Genomic DNA, 15,152 nt, shown 5'->3' on the forward strand with positions numbered 1-15,152 from the left:
GAATGTGTCTTTCCACTTTGTCCATTTGACTATGGTAATTTAATTAATGGAAAGATGGTTATAAATGGTAATCTGAAGTGAATGTGTACTGACAATGTACATCCTATTCAATCGTGGAGTTTAACCAATGACTAAAAAAAAAAAAAAAGCACAAAAGAAAACATTGTAAAATTCAGTCAAAGTTTTATCCCAGAAGCAAGACACGACTGAACACGTACAATATGACGACTCGACTGCAAGTACAAAGGCACTTCTGTTATGTAACATATCAAAAGCATCGATGCTCTACGAATAAAATCATCTTTGGAAAAGCAATTTAAAATGAAAATCCATGACACCCACAATAAATTTCAACTGTTTTAGGGGCTGGCAATCTTTGTGGTTGGGAAATGGTAATATACAGTCATAAGATCAAAAACGTGGTTATAATACAACTTTGTCTTCTCATGAACTCAGCTTGACAGGACAGCCTTGAAATGAGCCAAACCTGGTGTTGGATTAATGGTTAAGTTGTTTGGCTTAAGGTCTTCAGTTTGAGGACCTGTCAAGCCGTTACCATCAGGTGGGTCGATTCAGCCTGTCCTTTCAAGGTGAGTACCAGCTTACTGGAAATAAGGGGCAGTGCATCAATGGCACAGCCATGCTCTCAGCTGATAATGATGACCTCGAAGCTGTTGAGCCTTGGTTTAAAACAACCTAACGATAAACTGCCATCTTGGTGCATCGCACGAAGGGTGATGCAATGTGTGCGCCGTCCCTTGGATGCACGTCAAGTCGTAGGACCCGTCTCCAAGCCACGGATATTAACGTCACGCGGTGTCTTTCGCAGAGGCCAGTTGTTGCCGGCATCCTGAACAAGTTGCAAATTCCTGCCAGTTTCAATCAAGTATCCTACGGCTTAACGGCAACCCATCCAGGTTTGGTTTAAACCCAGAAAGGTTTCTCAACTTACGACACACCCTGGAGCTCTGAAGAGTATAGGCCTCTATTATTATTATTATTTCAGGACAAATTCCATGAGCCAGCTCTTCCACAAGCCTTGACTTTGTATACAACAGAGAACACAAGCCTGAACAGAGCTAACATTGCTCACAAAGAACTGGTAAGTGATCGAACAGAAGAGGTTCCAGGTTTGACCTCCCCCGGAAACTGGTCTGCACTCAACAGGATCTGTATAGACCAGGAGCTTGGGCACTTTTATTTACCCGTCTGAGGCCAAAAGGTATGCGGATGTTTTCTAAACCAGAATTTTGTGTACATTCTGAAAATCCATTTCTTAATGGCCAAAGCCTCTGTGTTTTATGTGAAAAATAACATTTTCTTATTGTTGCAGGTAGCCTTTTCTGCAAAAATAGAAAATATCAGTTTCAGCTTTCATGATCCAATATCACATGGCAACCTTGGCATGTCAGGTATCAAATTAAAGCTAATGACCTGGGGAAGGTTACTATATATAAATAATGGGATATAGGATGATCCTTGTGGTTATTAGTGCTGTTTATGGCCAAAAATTAGAGAAAAATATCCATTCTCTTGATGTCATTTTGGAAAAATCACGGTGTACATTCTTACTTACATACTAGGGTTGGCGTTGTGTATATATATATATATATATATATATATATATATATATATATATATATATATATATATATATATAGATATGTATATATATGTATATATATATATATGTATATATATATATATGTATATATATGTATATATATATATATGTATATATATATATATGTATATATATATATATATATATATATATATATATATATATATATATATATATATATATATATATATATATATATATATGTATATATATATATATAATGAATTGCTGTAGCCTTGTCAATAGAACATTAGCATTAAAGGTCTTTTGAAAATTAATCTGTGCTATATTTTCATCATGAAATACTCCAAACCTTTGTATAAATAAGTCGACTAGTATTAATAATGATGTCTTGGATGTGCACCAATTCTGCTGAGCACATGGAACCTTTGGTGGTTAAAGCATGTCCAGAGCAATGAAGAAGTTTTTTTACTGTAAATTTACTTTGAGTGTTTGTTGTATTTTTCAGAAGCTCACCATCAACGACACATTCATGTGTTTTGCACACGGGACATCGCAGCAAAGATGAAATCAAACCATTTGACAATAGAACCTGGGATAAATCGATGGCTGCTAAAACTTCCAGACTATCCAAACTCAGTACAAGCTCCAAATATTCATCAGTGTGTGCAAGTTTACCCACAGACTATAACGACAGTGACAGTATAGGATATCACACAATCTGTTACAAAAATTTCACAGCAGTTCCTAAAACTACAGAAGACACAGTTAATCCCATTAGCACACCTTTAACAGATCTGCCAAACAAACTATTAAGATCACATATACAGCATCAGGAAACCTCAGCATCTGGGGTGTTTCAAGCCATTTGTATCTTCTGTAACAACAAACGTAAAACTGTGAATCATAAAGTTCAATTGATCGGCAGTTGTGAAACAAAAGATGCTGAGCAGACCATAAAAGATGCTGCGATTATACTTCAGGACACACATCTTCTTGCCAAAATTGGACATGTGGACTTTGTTGCAAAGGAAGTCAAATATCACCATTCTTGTCGGAAAGCATATGTCAACAAAGCCCACAGGGCAGTAGATTCATCAAGTGAAAAGACTGATTATGGAAAATCAAGGGACATTCATACAAAAGCCTTTGAGATGATTGTCCAGTACATAAAAAAACATGTCATAGATGACAAGCGTGCTGAGCTCATGACTTCTATTCATGCTCGTTACAAATCAATATTGGATGACTTAGGACTTGATGGTGCAGCATATAAAGTTCAGTTATTATCTGAAAAGATATTGCATCATTTTGGAACTGATCTGGTGTTAGGAAAGTCCAGTAACAAGGAGGGTAATGTTTTGTACAACAGAAATATGTCTAAAGATGATGCGATAATATGTGCTAAGCAGTATGCCCCTTCCTTTGAGCGTAAAGTCACGAAGGTTGCACTTTTCATCAGAGGTGCTATTCAGCAATTGCGAGCAAAATGCAAAGATTTTCCAAACCCACTGACAACAGAAGCCCTTGCAGAAGGACAAGTCACACCACCTGATGTATTGTTGCAATTTTATCGAGTATTGTACACAGGTTCTGAGAAGGTTGGGACAAATCAGTGTGCAGAACGTTATGTACAGTCAGCTGCTCAAGATGCTATATTTGCCACAACCAGGGGTATTGTAAAGCCAGCCAAACATTTATGCCAAGGAATGGGGTTGAAAAGCATGACTGGCAGGAGGAAAGTCATAGAAATTATGAACCATTTTGGTCATTGTATAAGTTATCATATAGTTGAATACCTGGAAACAGACTTAGCCATGACTGTTTCTGAAAAGGGTCATGTCACACCTCATGGACTGCTACAGCAGGCTGGACTTGCCACTGGTGTTGCATGGGACAACTACGACGAGGATTCAGAAACATTATCTGGAGCTGGCACACTTCACGATACTGTCGGTATCTGTTATCAGAACCTAACTCCACAACACTTTCAAAAAGCCCATTCTGAACCTCAGTCTGATACAGCACTGGCAGGTGAGACACATTTGCCCCAAAAAGAGCACTAAAACTGACCTTTGAACAGAAAGACACTCAGCTTGAACCATACAGAAAGAAGCCCAAGCTTTCAATATTCCAGTACGATGTACAAACCTGTGACGTACCCAGGAATCTATTACAAGTAAAGAACAGAGACAAGTTATGGATGATGTCTAGTGAACTACAAAACCATTCACCCATGTGGGTTGGATGGAAAGCCAGATTGACAGTTGATCCCTTAACTCAACAGACAATTGGGTACATGGATATAATCTGAATTTACCACCAACGAGGCTGGGATGTTGTTGCAGAGACGATGAAAATTTCACAGAAATTAGCAACTGAATGTGGGGAGTCATATGTAGTAGTTAGTTATGACCTGGCTGTTGCCAAACCAGAACTACAAATTCAATCAGAAGAGTCGCCTATGTATGACAATGTGTTCGTGTGCTTTGGAGCCTTCCATATACAAATGGCATATTTTGCAGCATTCGGGTTCCTCTTGGCTGATTCAGGGGGATAGGACCACAGACATTGGCAGACACTGGTGTCTTAGCTGCTGTGTCTCTGAATGGTTTTTATTTCTGGTAGGCATTACAACAGGTGCAAACGGCTTCATGTACTGCTTATGCTTGCTATTCAAAAATTACATTTTAAACGCTTTCTTTCTGGGAATGGTCCACTACCTCCAGATTTCATGGAGCAGCTTCAAAATTTGCATGAGAATCCTTCGCCAGTTGCTCTAGAAGAGTTTGAATGCTCAAATGTATATTCTGAGGGAATGCAAATGTATGCAGAATTTGTAGAAACATCTCGATCAGGTCGCATGGTGCAACTGCTCAATACTGGATGATGTATGTATCCTTTGTAGAACTTAACCAACTATTCAGTCGTGCCACACGTACCAATGACCTGGATCTCTTTATCTATTGCTTCGGAGATATGTGCTCAATATTCTTCGTCACAAACCATCCAAATTATGCCCGGTACGTGATGAGGTATCATCTCAATCTCCTGAACATAGACAGCACACATCCTGGGATACGCCATATTCTTCTTTCTGGAGGTTTCTCTGTCAGGTGGAGCACCAAGCCATTTGCAAGAACACCAATAGATCTAACCCTGGAGCAGACGATCAATGCCGATGCTGCTTCCCGAATGACTGGCATATCTGCATTCACCCAAAATTTCAATGCAAGATGAAGGTGGATGATCACCCATTCAATGAGAAGTGCCATTCTCGGTCACCTACTTGATATGGCTGGACTGAGAAAGCCAGAAGATTCTACACAGGAATTAACAAATCACCGCATTAACACGTGACAAGTGATTTGCAGAAAATCAGTTCTGCGATTCAAGATACACAGAATCCTTTTGATGAGGCTATTAATGACAGGCATCTGTATTGCCTAACAACTGGTAAGGCCACATCAGAGCAAGTTCAGACTGAGCTTTTGCACTGTGTCGAAACTGGTAGGAGACAATGTGAGACATTCACCAATGAATGTTTTGCTTACCCTTCAAGATTTGAGAAACCCATATCTCGAAACAAACTAAAAAAACTTTTCAGCAGATGCCGTCAAAGTCAAGCTCATTGTTAAGGACAGGAAAATTAAAGAACTCCAAGGTACCAGAGACCTCTTTGGCAGACTTCTCTATTTAGCAGCAAGTAATGACTTGGATCTCACTTTAGTATTCAGCTATCCTCTCACACCAGTGCCCTTAGCACTGGCACATGTGGATGGCTCCATCAACAAAACTGATAAATCAAAACTCATGCACAAGCTACAAGAAAGAGTTCAAAGTGATAAACCAGTTACTCGAGATGCATATGCAGTTGATGCCATGTTTCTGATACACACGCTTGTGAATGTGCCTGTGACATTTGGTGGAATTGCTAAAGTTCTCCTCACAAGATTAGTTGAATTTGCTGAGAGAATAGACTTTGTTTGTGATTCATACAAAACTCAATCAATAAAAGATATAGAGCGTTGCATCCGTGGGTCTGAAAGCAGACAGGCTGAATACAATATTTCGGGACCAGATCAGAAGTGTCCAAAAGATTTTCAATCTGCACTCAAGTCCCCTAAATTCGAGACAGCACTTTTGAAGTTTCTCTTTAGAGAGTGGCAAACAAAACCATACACAGAGCAACTCCGTGGCCATGTACTCTTTATGGGACTGGGTAAGAAAGCATACAAATATGAAGTAACTGATGACAAAGTCCAGATGGAAGAGGTCCCCGGTCTGTTTTGCAATCATCAGGAGGCAGATACCAGGCTGATTTGGCACATAAAACATATGTGTGATGCTCTTGAAGATGGCAACATTATTATCAGGGCCTCGGACACTGATGTCCTTGTTATTTTGCTCACACATAACCACCTCTTACCAGCTCATCTATGGCTTGATGTTGGAATTAGCTCCAGCAACACCAGAAGATACATTCATGTATCTCAGTTAGCTACTAGTATGGGCCCACAGTTGTGTGGTGCCATTGCAGGACTGCATGCCTTCACAGGTTGTGACTTTACAGCCAGTTTCTTACGCAAAGGGAAAGTGCGCCCTCTGGCTTTGATGGAAAAAAAATGAAAAGTTCTTGACAGCATTCAAGAAACTTGGTGAATCTCCTGTCATACCACTAGATTTATTGACAGATTTTGAAGCTTTTGTGTGTAGCATGTATGGGAAACCACATCTGACATCAGTCAATTTAGCCAGAAATGCACTATTTCACCAACATTTTGCCCCAAAGAACCGGTTTCAACCTTTGTATAAAATCAAAGGAACGGATCCTAGCAACCTGCCTCCTTGCAGATCTGTACTACTTGAGAAGTTGAAACGCACCAATCTGGTAGTATCAGTGTGGAAAACAGCAATAATCTCACACTCCTTCAGCTGGGACCCACAGGAAAATGGATGGATACTCAAGGATGGCCATTATGCCCTAAAGTGGTTTGAAGGCCGACAAGTACCAGAAGAACTATACAATCATATTGATGATGACTTAGATGCAGAGTTGACCAATGATGATGATGGCAAAGTGGAATACAACTCTTCCTCAGATGAATCTGAAGATGACTTTGAATAATTAGTGACACATCTCAACAACAAAAAAGCACAAACATATATCATGCTTGATTGTACCATATATACTTGCTTGGTGATAGTTAAGCTAGAAACTTTGGGGAAGATATATTAATGGTTATGGTTCTTAAGCTAACACTTAATGGTTTTCAAATGCACTTGTCTATTTCACCTTGGAAATTCAATAATAATATCAGTATGTTTTAAGTTATCATAAATATTACAATTCATACTCATATTTGTGTGATGCAACTGAATTGTCAGCCTTGCCTGAAAACCAGAAAAGTCGTGTTCAAACATTGTTGTCAATATTCATTTTCCTTTATGTATTTTCATTGAAATACATCTAATTATACCAGACACTTGTTATGTAACTGGAACAATAACAGCTGGTCTGAGAAAGGTAAAGTTATCATGTAGATATTTTAATACAAATATATACTAGCGAGTGAATTTTTATCAACTATTTTGAGCTAAAACTGCCAATGAATTCACCTAAACACAATGTAATGATGTTGTTTATACATATTTGTATTATTCAGGTCACTACCTATGATTTGATACCCTGTATGGCCATGTAGCCTGGCAATTTTGTATCATGTCGACCAAAAACGCTTTTTCTCACTTTCACCAAAAACACCACCCGTAACAATAAGAAAACGTTATTTTCACAAAGAACGCAGAGGCTTTGACCATTAAGAAATGGATTTTCTTAATGACTTGGATCTCACTTTAGTCTTCTCACAAGAACACCCCACATCCATAAATGGAATCTTAAAGACAGCCCAGCATCTGACTGGTCACCCAGACCCAATTTTTTCCTTGGTACGGTTTCAGAGATGCAGAGGTCCAAATTTTTCCAATACGGCTACCACACAACATGACCTATGACGTCATAACTATCACTAAAACTTCCTACGTGAGTAGTTGCACCAATGGTGAAAATTTCATCTCAATCCGACAAGCGGTTGCGAAGAAACACACGAAAGTTCTGTGCGGACAAACAGACAGACAGACAGACAGACAGACAGACAGAGGGTAACGAGCGAATCCTTCGGAAGGACGTGACGAGCATCACCGACGGAAATTTCATGATCGATTTAAGGCATTCCATTAAACAGAAGACAGTGTTGTGACTTGGTGGCCCAACCTAGACTTAGATCTGTAATTTGTCAGACACAAGAAAGATCGTTTCATTAGTTTATGATCTCCATGTTTGCCAGCACAACCCGTTCCTCCACTGCTGATTTGTCATCTTTGTATTTTCACCTTTTGCCACGAGTGCGTGCACCACACAAGACTCCATTTAGTTGTGTGCTGTGGCTCCATCTGTGGAGTTGTGCTGTTAGTGGCTGTGGCTCCAATGTTAGTTGTGCTGTGGCTCCATTTTATTTAATTTTCTGGGGGAAATATAAAAGCAAAGGCACGTGGAAATAGAAAACTATATCTGTATCCAAGAGGCACTTTTACCCATAAACATCCAGGAGAAAGATTGAATTAATAAATCGATTTTTTAACCAAACATTTTGCAAAATTAATATATTTCTCTGAAAAAAATAAAATAAATAAAAAAAATAAAAAAAAAATCGCCTGCACAGCATTCAGGATTACTTTGGCTGATGAACGTTAAAAGGGCATGAGAAAATAAAGTTTGACATTTGGTGAAGTTAAACCACCCGTCTCTCCCTCCCTCTCCACATCCATTTAGCAGTAGTTCGTGCATTAGAAGCGACACGTACTAATTAAATTATTCCTGGAAAGAAGGCGAGAGGAAATGTAGCAACAAAGAGTGAGCACGGTACTTTACGAGCATAATCTTTAAGGAAAAGCAAAAGAACTGCCTGCTTTGAATGGTGGTGGAAAACTACATACAAGTGAGCACGAGAGAAGATTACCAAGAGCCTGCATGGGTGAAAGGAAGGGATGTGAGAAGCTGGTGATAATAGAGGTAAAAAGTTTAGGGACATTTCCTTTCCACACACTGCTTCCCACTTTCTTCGTACTCCTGCTTGGAGATCCACATTTGCTGGAAAGTGCCCTGGGACAAGAGAAACGGGACAAAAGATGATGGAGATTCACACGTTGGAAAATTCCAACGCTCACTCGAAGTTCAATGCTCACCAGAGATGCGAGAATGGAGCCGCCAATCCATGAGCTGAATCGCCGTTCCACTGAGCTGCTGTTCGCTAGTAGCTTCAAGCGCATGCTCTGCAGCACAAAACAACTCGATGGCTTAAAATTGTTATTCTCGACACGTGACCCTCCAGCGACACGTGACTCTGTGCAGAGCGTTGGTGCGGCCTAAGCAGTCTCCTTGGCTATTGGACACAATCCTGGACGGGTCGCCACTCCGACACAGGATACCAGCAAGCTGGCACTCATTTTGCCGACCTCAGAAGGATGACAGGCAGAGTCAACCCCACCTGGTATTAATTCAAAAGCTGAGTGGGATTTGAACTTGGGACCCTAGGATTCCAAGCCCATCACCCTAACCATTAAGCCAACACAAGGCATAACACGTGACCAAATCATATCTATAAATGATTCCTCCTGATCATGATGCCTACCAAAATAAAAAATAATTCAAGAAGAATAGAATATTGTAAATGTGTGGCCATATTAAAGCACCATCCTCAGCATCTGAGGATGGAGGGATGTCAGGGAACAGGAAGACCCGGATCACTGGTGGGTAGATAAGAGAAAAAATTTAACGTTTAATGTACCGGTGGAGTTTTCTGTGAGAGTTCTCTGTTGAGTCTGTCTGTAAAACCCTGCAGCAAGGTGTTTCCTCCGACCAGAATGACGCTCCCATAAAGACCCTGTTACACAGCATATGCACACAAGAACACAGCAGTGACGCTTACCTTTGTGTACTTTTTCATTTCAAAGGAGCACTTACAGTGACCTGCAAAAGTATTCAGACCCCGAGGTCAGTACTTGGTAGAAACACATTTTTCAGCAATGACTGCTATGAGTCTTTGTGGGTAGGTCTCTACCAGCTTTGCACAGTGTGATGGTGAAATAATTCCCCATTCTTCAGACAAAATAATTCCCAGACTAAGAGCCTTGCAGATCTTTCAAAGTCATTGTTGGATTTACAGTGACATCCTGAAGTCGTTTCCTGCTTGCAGAGCTGCTGAGTTTGGATGGGTGACCTGATCTGGGTAGAGTCTGTGTGGTGTGATATGTGTTCCACTTCTTATTGATGGATTTCACCGTACTCAAAGGGGTAATGAGTGACTTAGAAATCTTTTTGTAACCCTCTCCTGAACGGCGCTTCTCCACCACTTTATGTCTGACTTCTTTGGAAAGCTCCTTGATCTTCATGTTTGCCTTGATGGTTGACCAAGTGAGTTGCACCATAAAACTCCTTCGATAAGTGGGGGAGATTAATTTTTAAGTTAAACCACTGATTACATGCAGGTGAAACCTATTACACTTATTTTGGAACCTTTCAAACAAATAATTTGCTCCTGAAGTTATTTAGGGTTAATTAGATAAAGGGGTTGAATACTTTTAGATGCATCCTTTTCAGTTATGGCTAATTTTAATTTTGCAACGAAGAATAATCTGATTTTTCTCTGTTAATCAAACTTATTCACATTTTATCTGAATTTTTTTAGCTTTATCACTTTGGAGTAGTTTGTGAAGACTCTATATATTAAGTTTGACTTGAACACATCATGAAATAGGCTCAGATGACATCAAAATATAAAAAAATTGAAGGGGGGGGGGGTGAATACTTTTGCATGCCACTGTAAAAGTATAAACCTCAATTTGTTCATCGCTATCGTACAAAACTAAAGTTGATGAAAGAAAGTCAAAAGGTTTCTTCCCCATCCAAAGGATGGAGTGGTCAATCCAATGCAAGCGGAACTTGGCAAAGACGTTCGTCTTTTTCTGTGTCAATTGTGGCCAGGGTCACACATTCTTCCCAGCAGTGGGGGTTTCCTGATTCTCATGGAATACAAGTAATGTTTGCCTGTATAACCTCATCAAATGGGAGGACTTTTTGAATACCCTTCAAGTAAGGAAGTAATATAACTTATACTGCAAGTAAAACCAGACATCATGCCAAAAGGAAATAGAGTGGGAAAAGAAAGCCATGAACGTACAGGTCGAATATCGACGTCACACATGCCGGCGCTTGTGCTGACCACATGGCTGACGCCAAGCATTGTGTTTCCAGACAGGCCCTGGGAACAAATACACATGCTTTCAACATGACGATTTCCTTTGCAGGTCACCATGCATGCATTTGGATTATACCGGTAAAATAACATCGTAATATTAAATGAGATAATTGCAACATTTCCATTCCGAGTACATTTTAGAGGCAAAGTATTTTCAGTAGGCAGCAACAGTGGTGGTGGTGGGAAAGGACCATGTAGGTTACCATCGTACAGGTCAGTGATGAGGATGACAGGAAATTGGTGACAATGCAGATGTCTCACCCTGACGAGTGATGGATCAAAGAGACCCTCTGGAATGCGGAACCTTTCTGGACCAAAGTCACAGTTGTAGCCAGTGGGGAACTCGTGGTGCATAGTTGGCATTTGTGCAGCTATCCTGTGAGGGAGGGGGGGGGGAGAGTGGGGGCAGGATCTCAACAAAATTATGTTCTTCAGCATTGGTTACTATTTGAAGGAGAAGTTATAACAACAAGGATTTTGATCCATCAAGTGTAGCATTATAAAGTGTCATCAATAAAAAGAGGGACAAGGAGAGAGGAAGAAAGGCAAAGGAAAGGAAAGAGGGGGACAGCAGGGTGGGGCGAGGTAAAATATTAAAGAAAGTAAAACTGGAAAGAGCAATCGAAGATCGCAATCCTTCACCAGGACTTGTTTTGTGTGGTGGTGCGTTTGTTTGTACGTGTTTTATCAACGTAGTCACACTCCCTACTTTCTTGTGATCGAGACGTATGCATGTTCTAATAGTACATACTTTATAATCGTGAGCTTGGTGTTCGGTTCATGGTTAATGTGGCTGGCTTAAGATCTTGGGGTCCCGAGTTCAAGCCCCTGTCTATCAATTAAAGCAACATCAGGTGGGTTGATTCAGCTCTTCATCCTTCAGGTCAGCAAAATGAGTACCAGCTGAAGAACGAGCCAGTCGAGTATCCTGCGTCGGAATGGCGACCCATTCAGGATCATGTCCCCCGAGCCAATGAAAAACTGCCTCGGGCAGCCCGATGCTTTTGAAGACGCAAAATGAGTGGTTATTCTTCAGATTATTATTGACACTCGCATTGTAATAGTACAAATTTCATAGACTCACCTTACATTCTAATTGGACGTACTTTATAGATGTACTCGATTAAAAAAAAAAAAAGTTAAAAAAGATAACGTGTAATACTGGCTACCACCAAGTGGCATTTGTGGCCAACATCAACACATTATGAACGGACAGACAGACCCAAATGCAATGCCCTCTCTTTTGTCGAGAGTAATCCATTATATAATGCGAACCGCGGTGTCTGTCTGTGCATTCGGTTGTCTCCCGCTTCCAGCGGCTGCGTTTGAAAAGCTCCGCAAGCAAGCCAGGCTCAACATTCAACCAGAAGAAGAGCATGATACCAAACGAGATACATTTTAAACATATAGATGCAACATGGAATCGGGTTGTTTAACAGTGCGTTAAGATACGACCTTCGGATTATCAAAAAGTTAAATAAACCATGCCAGTGTTGTACTGAAAGTTTTTGAACAAACGTTGCAGTGCATGGCGGTCATTTGATTGAAGGATTTAAAAAAAACCTCGGTGTACTCCGACGTAACTAATTAAGAGTTGCAGCGTCCGCTCTGAGTTGAGGAGGTTGGTGTTTCAAACCCCAGCCAAGTCATGAGTTATATCAAAGACTTGGAAAATGGTGTGTGTTGCTTCCTTGTTCGACGCTCAACATTTAAAAAGGACGGACATGCAGAGAGAGGGATAGAGACAGAGAGAGAGAGAGAGAAAGAAGGGGGGGATAGAGGGGTGAGGAGGTGGAGAGAGAGATCATGGGAGAGAAGGGGATGTGAGGGAGAGAGGGGTATCTTCCCCCCCCCCCCACTCTGCACTGTTTCATTTGTCCTGTTGTGTCCTGATCCGTTAAGTGTTCCAGCTCTTTCACAAGCTTTGCCTCTGTATACAAAAAAAACAACAACAGGTTGGCAACTATTGCACGAGCTTGATGGGCTGATTGGTCTCTTTCTGCGTTGAAGTTTCTTGGAAGGGAAGTCATCTATTATACATTGCGAACCATAGTGTTTGTCCGTACGTTCGTCTGTCTCCCGTTTCCAGCGGCCACTTCCCGCTTTGTGTTTGAAAAGCTCAACATTCACTTTTGAAATGACAGGAGAAAAGGCATGAATAACGTTGATGCCAAATTATATTTTGCAAGCAGGTTATTTTGCCCTCTTTTTAGACAAAGTGAACCTCCACCGCCTGAAGTTGCACCTTTGGCTCGGAGGGAAACCGAGACTGCAACACAATAAACCTTTTTCAAAGTCCATGAAATATTGTTTAAATTGATAGATCAACTCAAACTTTTCACGTCACTGTGGACGGGTACTTTTACTCGTATTGTAAATAATTTAAAGTGTTTGTGCGTTTGTTACTCTTTCACGGCCAAACGGTAGCATCTTGAGGCTCCAGACTTTGGGTGTCGGTTCTTCAGAATCTGGGCAAGGTTTTAAGCCACCGCATGTTGGACTTGAAGGCCATTGTGAAGTGTACGATGATAACCCACACTGAACAACCTCACTTTATGGGGATTCAAACTAAATATTCAGTTTTTAATTACCTAAAAAAATATATACATATATTTAAATCCATCAAGCGAGTCAAAAGTTGCAAGTTAAACTGCACCGCCTCGACCGGAAATGCGACCACCAGCGTCGATATTCCTGGCAGCCAATCAGTGCGTATGTGAGCGAGTCTCTCAACCATTCAGTGTGCACGTTGTCTTCCTGCTCTGTGCGCCACCATATTGGTAATTGTGCCAAAATCCTTGGTATGCCAAAAGTGTCAGGAAAAAGCAGCAGTCTTGAGCTGAATTTGAAAGTGTTAAGGCGGATGGAGTCGGGGTATTAGTGCCACCACTGTTGGGTGTGAATTTGGTTTATGGGAGTCATCGAGGCCAATTGCAAAGAACAACGAAAATCAAGCATCCAGGCAGTCCACGACTCCTGGAGGAGGACATTGGGACCATACTCTGTGCAGAGTGTTGGTGCTGCCTCAGCAGTCTCCTTGGCTATTGGGAACAATCCTGGATAGGTCACCACTTCGACACAGGATACCAGCATGCTGGCACTCATTTTGCCGACCTCGGAAGGATGACACGCCGAGTTAACCACACCTGGTATTAATTCAACAGCTGAGCGGGATTTAAACTCAGGACCCGAGGATCCAAAGCCCTCTACCCTGACCATTAAGCTAACACCAGGCATACACGACTCCTGTAGTTACTACAAAATTAATGAGATATTGTATGGGAGCTGTTTAATGGAGAGACTGTTATCCTCCTTCATTGATACGAATCAGCATGTAATGCATCAAAGGAAGGCAGTAATTATGATGAAGGTGCTGAGTTTATATGATGAAGTGAAAGAGCATGAAGGCGAGGGATCGACCAAGGAGACGTTTGTGGCCAGTCGAGAGTGGTTCGATCGATTTAAACGCCATGACAATTTGCATGACATTCACAGAACTGGCGAAGCTGCGAGCATGGACCGGCAGGCAGCAGTTGGATTTCTGTCTAACTTTAACTTTAACACCCTTGTGGAAGTTTACCCTCCCCAGCTAGTAATTAATGTGCACAAAACGGGGCTTTTTTGGAAGAGGGTACCGTCCCGTACGTTCATTTCTAAGGAAGAGCAGCATGCCTCTGGATTCAAGGTTGCAGAAGACCGCCTGACACTCCTTTGGTGAAGTTCAAGCCCCTTTCTCGTGTACCTACATCTCTACAGAATGAAGGCAGTCAGTGGGCAAAACACCAGCTCCAAGACACCTCCATTGGTAAATGTACAAAATTTACTTTTTTTTTTAAATTACCAACATTCAGTGTTCTTTAATGTTTAATAGCGTTCATTAATGATTTCAGGTTATTACAGTTAATATATCATTCTTTTGTCCCCAGAGGTAGCGCGTCTACCCTGAAAATAGCACATCCGGTCCATCCATCCATCCATCGGGACCATACTCTGTGCAGAGCGTTGGTGTTCCTAAGCAGTCTCCTTGGCTAGTGGGTACAATCCTGGACGGGTCGCCACTTCGACACAGGATACCAGCAAGCTGGCACTCATTTTGCCGACCTCAGAAGGATGACAGGCAGAGTCAACTCCACCTGGTATTAATTCAACAGCCGAGGGAAATTTGAACTCAGGATTCTTGGATCCCAAGCCCACCACCCTCACCATTAAACCAACACCAGGCATATCTGATCCATGTATCCCCCATTAAC

The 15,152-nt window shown here is 41.2% G+C and overlaps 1 protein-coding gene across 4 annotated transcripts in view; it reads right to left on the bottom strand.

Annotated features, from left to right (window-relative positions):
* Positions 1 to 1,796: 1,796 nt before the first annotated feature.
* LOC147029069 (actin-like protein 6A) overlaps positions 1,797 to 15,152 on the bottom strand; it is a 181,069-nt gene continuing 167,713 nt past the window's right edge. For all 4 annotated transcript variants that reach the window (XM_085879994.1, XM_085879995.1, XM_085879996.1 and 1 more), the window contains 5 exons: positions 11,164 to 11,278; positions 10,825 to 10,905; positions 9,433 to 9,528; positions 8,831 to 8,917; positions 1,797 to 8,747 (listed from right to left, as the gene is read on the bottom strand). In XM_085879994.1, the coding sequence (XP_085736120.1) occupies positions 8,667 to 8,747; positions 8,831 to 8,917; positions 9,433 to 9,528; positions 10,825 to 10,905; positions 11,164 to 11,278 (460 nt within the window). In that variant the 3' untranslated portion in view covers positions 1,797 to 8,666. The remainder of the gene's footprint in view (positions 8,748 to 8,830; positions 8,918 to 9,432; positions 9,529 to 10,824; positions 10,906 to 11,163; positions 11,279 to 15,152) is intronic.

This window comes from Eptatretus burgeri, chromosome 4 (genome assembly GCF_056783735.1).
Source record: "Eptatretus burgeri isolate ZD-2024b chromosome 4, Ebu_testis_v1, whole genome shotgun sequence".
Classification (NCBI taxonomy): domain Eukaryota; kingdom Metazoa; phylum Chordata; class Myxini; order Myxiniformes; family Myxinidae; genus Eptatretus; species Eptatretus burgeri.